The sequence below is a fragment of the Drosophila ananassae genome, unplaced genomic scaffold (assembly GCF_017639315.1).
Source record: "Drosophila ananassae strain 14024-0371.13 unplaced genomic scaffold, ASM1763931v2 tig00000195, whole genome shotgun sequence".
NCBI classification, from domain to species: domain Eukaryota; kingdom Metazoa; phylum Arthropoda; class Insecta; order Diptera; family Drosophilidae; genus Drosophila; species Drosophila ananassae.
In genome coordinates, this window is record NW_025319157.1 from 94,582 (window position 1) to 100,761 (window position 6,180).

The following is a 6,180-nucleotide window of genomic DNA, read 5'->3' on the forward strand; positions in this document are numbered from 1 at the left end:
AACAAAAATGCGTGCACTCTTCGACGTTATAAATTCGGTTATATTCATATTAACAAAACCTTAAGCCTAGCTTATCTAGTGCGGCGAAGCGGGGCGAATTCATGGGAGAGCGCAAGTGAGAGCTTCACTTGCGCTCCCGCTCCGCCCTAAACTAACTTATACTAGACTTCATACAATTCCACTTATTATCTACATCTAATTATACAGTTCCGTTTCAGAATTATTTGGCACTTCAACAGATGAACTAGAATTGGATGTAGACGAAATCCATAAGAGGAAGATGGTTTGCTGGAATTGTCGGAAGCCAGGTCATAGGTTCGACGATTGTATGGAGGTTCGATCAGTATTTTGTTATGGTTGCGGAGCCAAAGATGTTTATAAGCCAAAATGCTCTCGGTGTAACCCGTCGGAAAACCGTCAGCGGGATGCGCAGAACACCACCTATCTGACGCATCCTTAAAATCCAAACCAACAGTTAAGGAAAATTATTCTCAAACGAAATTTACAACACCTATTCCAGAGAATAACATAGTTCAGCAAGAGGCAGAGCCCCTTTGCGCAGTCACCGAACATCACTCATTTGTACCTCTACACCTTCGATGGAAAAGGTACAATGAAGAAAAGTGTCGCATATTCGGATACCCGAAGACGACGGCCAAGCTGAAACCAAGACGCTCAACCACTCGGTTGAAGTTATTTTGGAAGAATGTTACCAATACCAGGAAAAAGTTAGTTTCCTCTATATTTTTTAACTCCGATGATAGGTTGTATACCGATGATTTGCCAGGAATGAGGCGAATAGTAGAAACACAGATTTAAGGATGGTTTTAAAGACACTCCGGTCTCTTTATTATGCAAAACGAATTTGCCGGCAAAAAACAACTCCAAAAAACTTCAAAATCATGCTAGAGATGGAAAAAAATCTCTAGAGATGGCTCATTCAGTGATATCGATTATATTATTAGTATTATTAGATTATATATTAGTATATTATTATTAATTCAGTATGAACATCCCGGCCCCCTTGCAACGCAGTTGCAAATTTGGGCCTTTTGTCAATGGCCGCACGGGCCCGACAAAATCCATCCAAAGGCGGAATTTTGGGCGACAGGGGATCCTCGATGACCAGCAATGAATCCCGAACGGATGATGTGAGGATACACTTCGGCCCCTAATACCAAGAATATGGTACTCGGCCGAAACCAGCGTTCATCCGCCAGGGCGAGGCTCTGCTGTAGCTGGGAATCAACGTGGAAGATGACTTCCTCGTCCAACGGCCCCCTGATCGACTGGAGCCTCGCTGTGCACACACCATCGGTCCCGACGCTTGTGACGGAGAGGCCCAAGGACCTTGCCAAGGATGCATTGATCCGACTGGTAGGACAGCAAGGGTCGATCAAGGCCTTCAATTCGAACCTCTTGACTCCGGTGTGGATAACCACCTCAGCCGTAGGCAAGACACTCGTGGCCTTATGTTGCAGGAGGGTAGACAGCGTGGTGGTATAGGCGCCACGCTGATCCTCCTGAAGCGCAGCAGGAGAACTAGGCCTGGCGGAGCTCAACGGCTCGACCCCTAGGTCCGAATCCGACCGCCCCAGCGGATGGCGGTGAGGGGATCTGGATGGTGACCGCATACGGGAGGAGCGGGAACGTTGAAGTGAGCGTCTTCGACGGCCCCCTTCATTGTGCAGATGCAGAAGCGTGTGGTGGTCCCTTTGGCAAAGTCGACACTTTCCCGCACTGCGGCAAGAGCGCCCGGAATGCTCATGGGCTAAGCAATTGCTGCAGTACTTATTGATAAGTACTGCTCGCAGGCGTTTCTCGGCCGTCAGCTTGAGGAATTGCTGGCATTTCCGTAGTGCATGAACTCCTCTGCACACTCGGCACCGATAGGAAGCGATTCCTTGCGGCGGATAGTTTGGCTTCTGGGCCTTCGGATGCGGTGCCATTTTCTCTGTATGATAAGGAAAGAGAAGTAGAATTAGTGGTATCCAAAAACATATGACTAGACGTGAACACGGACAAACGAACATTGAAGAAGCATAGCGTAGGAGTTACTTTAGGAGTGAAAGAAGTATTAATTTCGCGATCGGCCGACGTATTACGCCTCTTGACGTAAGAACATCCACCACTCGGACCTTGTCGTCTGCACCTGGGCAAACCTTCTGAATTCGGCCGAGGCGCCATTCGTTCGTGGGCAGGTTGTCTTCCTTTATGATAACCATGTCATCGACCTGGAGATTCGTAGTTGGTGACTGCCACTTATTCCGTTTGTGGAGCTCCTTTAGGTATTCTTCCTTCCATCGGACACAAAATTGTTGATGAAGGCCCTTTAAACGTTGCCAACGGTTGATGATGGATACTGCGTTAGCTTTAATTTCTGGTTCGGCCAGAGCTAGCAGTGGGCCACCGATCAAAAAATGCCCGGGAGTCAAGGCTAATAAGTCAGTAGGATCCTCTGACATTGGAGAAATGGGCCGTGAATTGAGACACGCCTCGATTTTTATTAATAATGTCGAAAGTTCTTCAAACGTATATTTGACTGAGGAAGCAGACTTGTAGAAATGCGCCTTAAAGCTCTTCACTCCTGCTTCCCACAGTCCTCCCATATGTGGAGCACTTGGCGGATTGAAGTACCAGGATAGGTTTTGGTGGCTGTAGTGTGCAGTGACCATCTCTCTCGTTGCTTGTAGGAAATCCCGCGTGATAATGGCTGAGGCACCCACAAATGTCTTACCGTTGTCTGAATATAATTTCTGTGGGCAGCCTCTTCTACCAGCCAAGCGCGCAAAAGCCGCCAGGAATTTTTCACTCGTCAAGTCTGACGTAGCTTCAAGGTGGATTGCCTTTGTGCTGAAGCAGACAAATACACACACGTAGCCCTTTGTGATAAGGCACGCACGGCCCGTATAATTCTTAATCTCAAAGGGACCGGCGAAATCTACGCCAGTGTGTGTAAACGGACGTGAGAAAGTGGCCCGTTCCGCGGGCAGCTCCCCCATGAGTTGGGTCTGCAACCGCTTTCGGTAGATCAAGCACACCTTGCATGCACTAATAGTAGCTTTTAGCAAAGTTTTAAGCTTTGGAATCCAATACTTGGATCGAATGAGTCGCATTAGGAGCTGACTCTCACCATGCAAGGATATGCGGTGAGTAAATCGAACCAGTAGACGGGCCCATGGACTGGAATATGGTATTATAATCGGATGTCTCTCATCGTAGGAAAGCGTGTCGGACGCAACAAGCCTGCCCGATGCTCGCAGTACCCCTCTGTGGTCTAAGAAGGGATTCAGGTTCTTGAGAGGGCTGGATGATGGGATCTGTTGCTTTTTTAACAAGCAACTGTATTCTTTTGGATACCCTTGCCGTTGGGTCAGAACATGAAGACACTCTTGTGCCTCTCGGATTTCGGCGGTACTGATTTCAGTTGGCAAGACCGTAGATGGTACCTTGCAACGCCTTAGGAACCGCAGGACATAAACGGTCACCCGGAGGGCACGACTTAGGTCTGAAAAACGATCTATGTAATCCTCCGATGGTGGCAACTTAGCCAAGTTGCATTTGATAGGACGCTGCTCAAGTTCTGTCTCAGGTACGGATTCTATTGGAGTAGGCCATTGCTCCTTAGGAAGCTGTAGCCATTGTGGGCCATTCCACCACAAGTTACTTGAGGCGAGATCCTGTGGAGCCACGCCTCTACTAGCCAAGTCAGCTGGATTGAATTCAGACCGCACGTGAGACCACTTCCCAGCATCTACGGACTGTGTAATCTTGGCAATTCTGTTTGCCACAAAACATGTCCAGGTACATGGCGGTTTGCTTAACCATGCTAGCACTATCGTGGAGTCCGTCCAGTAGAATGTGTCGAAGTCATCAGGAGGGAGTTGTGGAACAACCGATTGGAATAACTCAGCCAGAAGAACTGCACCGCATAATTCAAGGCGTGGTATGGACATGGTCTTTACTGGAGCCACGCGAGTTTTAGCGGTCAAAAGAGAAATAGAAACCTCCTGAGCGTGTTCAATTCGGACATAGATCGCGGCTCCATATGCTTGCTGCGATGCATCGCAGAAGCCGTGATATTGAACTTTGGATTGTGGACCAAATTTCACCCATCTCGGAATTCGGATTTGGTTTATAGTAGGATAGCTCATAAGAAATTCGTTCCATTTTCCCATGAGCTCAGCAGGGAGTGGATCGTCCCAACCCAGCTGCTGGAGCCAAATCTCCTGCATAAAGATTTTTGCTCGGATCACGAAAGGTGCCAGCCATCCTGCCGGGTCAAAAAGTCTTGCAATTTGGGACAGTACCTCCCGTTTACTGAGGACTGCCTTTGGAGTAATATCGGACGGGACGAAGAAAAATTCATCTTTATTTGCCTGCCAACGAATCCCGAGAGTTTTGGCAGTGCTCTGATCATCTAGCTCTAAGAAACCCTCTCTTAGCAAGTGATCTTTAGGAATGTCCTTGAGAATGCACTTGGAGTTGGACGTCCACTTGCGCAACGGAAATCCTGCGCTCCTGAGCGCCGCACGTAGCTGTTCAATAGCTACACCAGCAGATTGCTTTGTGTGCGCCCCAGCCAGTACGTCATCTACGAACATAGAAGTAGAAATAATTTCACTTGCCAATGGAAAAGTCGTTCTCACATCTTTCGCCAACTGCTGCAATACTCTTATTGCAAGGAACGGAGCACAATTTACTCCAAATGTGACTGTTTTGAGTTCATAATCACAGATTTGGTCATTTGCATCACGAAACAGGATTCTTTGGAATGGAGTGTGCTCTGGAGCAACGAGAATTTGTCGGTACATTTTCGTAATGTCGGCATTGAAAACGAAGCGAAAGAACCGCCAGCGTAAGACCTGCAAAGTCAAATCGGACTGTAACACAGGCCCTGGATGAAGGATATCATTCAGGCTCTTTCCATTGGAAGTAGGGCAGGAAGCATTGAATACTACACGAACCTTGGTAGTAGTGCTATCTGGCTTAAAAACGGCGTGATGAGGCAAGTAGAAATTCTTCCCACTGGAGTCTGGAACGATTGGAGACATATGCCGCTGGTCTAAGTAATCCCTGATTACTGCTTCATATTCTTCTTTAAGAGTTGGATTTTTTCTCAAACGGCTTTCGTTCTTTAGGAATTGAGCCAATGCTATGGATCTTGAATGCCCTAGATCAATCCGATCACAACTTCGGAATGGTAGGGTGACGACATATCTCCCAGTGTCATCTCTCCTTGTTGTTTGCACAAAGTTCTTCTCACAGAAAGAATCGGACTCTTTTACCGGCTTCCCTGGAAGATCCTCCACCTCCCAAAACTTTGTGAGAAGTTTCTCGAGTTTAGCTTCAGAGCTTATCGAGACCTTTGTGGAAAAGTTCGAAATGGATTTTGGCACGGCCTTGGAGACTGGCCCACTCAGGATCCAGCCAAATACTGTTTCCTGACCTAACAGAGTGCCACAGATCTTTGTCCTCGAGCCACTCAGAAGAATAGACGGAAGAATATCCGCCCCAATCAGCAGATCAATTTGTGAGCTCTGGAAAAACGAAGGATCAGCCCATGTAAAACTGGGAAGGTCCTTTAACTGCTCCTTTGGTATGGAGCTTGAAGGCAACTTTCCGGATAGAAGTGGCACGACAAATGCTTCTGCCTCAATGTGTAGTCTAGGTTTTATTGGCGACCCAATTTGAAAATGGCACATCTTAGTTGACTGGGCAGCCACTGCTTGATTTAAGCCGGAAACTCTAGCTTGTACGGATTGGTACGGAAGCTTCAAAATCCTAAAGAGACGCTCCGAGATAAACGTAGCCTCAGACCCGGAGTCAAGTAAGGCCCTCGCAGTATACGTCACTCCTAAGTGACAGACATTTATCATTGCCGTACTTAACAGCACACCTTGTGTGGCTGCTGCTAGATAACTTTGCACATTGGTAGGCGTAGTGGACTGTATAGTTGAAGTAGTAGGATTATTATTGGATTGAATTGTAGCCAACTGAGGAAGGTCAGCTCTGTGCAGGAGCGTATTGTGGCGCCCTTTACACGTGAAACAATTGTGCTTACTGGTACACTCTTTAAGCTGGTGTCCCCCAGCGAAACAGTTTAAACACAATTTCTTTCTCCTTATATATGCGGATCGTTCACTGACGGGCATTTGGAGAAACCGAGGACATACCCGC

General features: G+C 47.4%; 1 protein-coding gene across 1 annotated transcript; it reads right to left on the reverse strand.

Moving 5' to 3' along the window:
• Positions 1-1,055: 1,055 nt before the first annotated feature.
• On the reverse strand, positions 1,056-5,879 carry LOC123258335. The gene is made up of 2 exons (XM_044718199.1): positions 2,099-5,879; positions 1,056-1,954 (listed from the first exon to the last, which is right to left on the reverse strand). The coding sequence occupies exons 1-2, from the start codon at positions 5,877-5,879 to the stop codon at positions 1,056-1,058; spliced, it is 4,680 nt and encodes a 1,559-aa protein (XP_044574134.1).
• Between the last annotated feature and the right edge of the window lie 301 nt (positions 5,880-6,180).

Coding starts and splice junctions, on each gene's coding strand:
- LOC123258335 (XM_044718199.1), bottom strand. CDS start 5,879: ATGATAAATGTCTGTCACTTAGGAGTGACGTATACTGCGAGGGCCTTA. Junction 1,955..2,098: donor TACGTCAAGAGGCGTAATAC/GTCGGCCGATCG, acceptor CTTATCATACAG/AGAAAATGGCACCGCATCCG.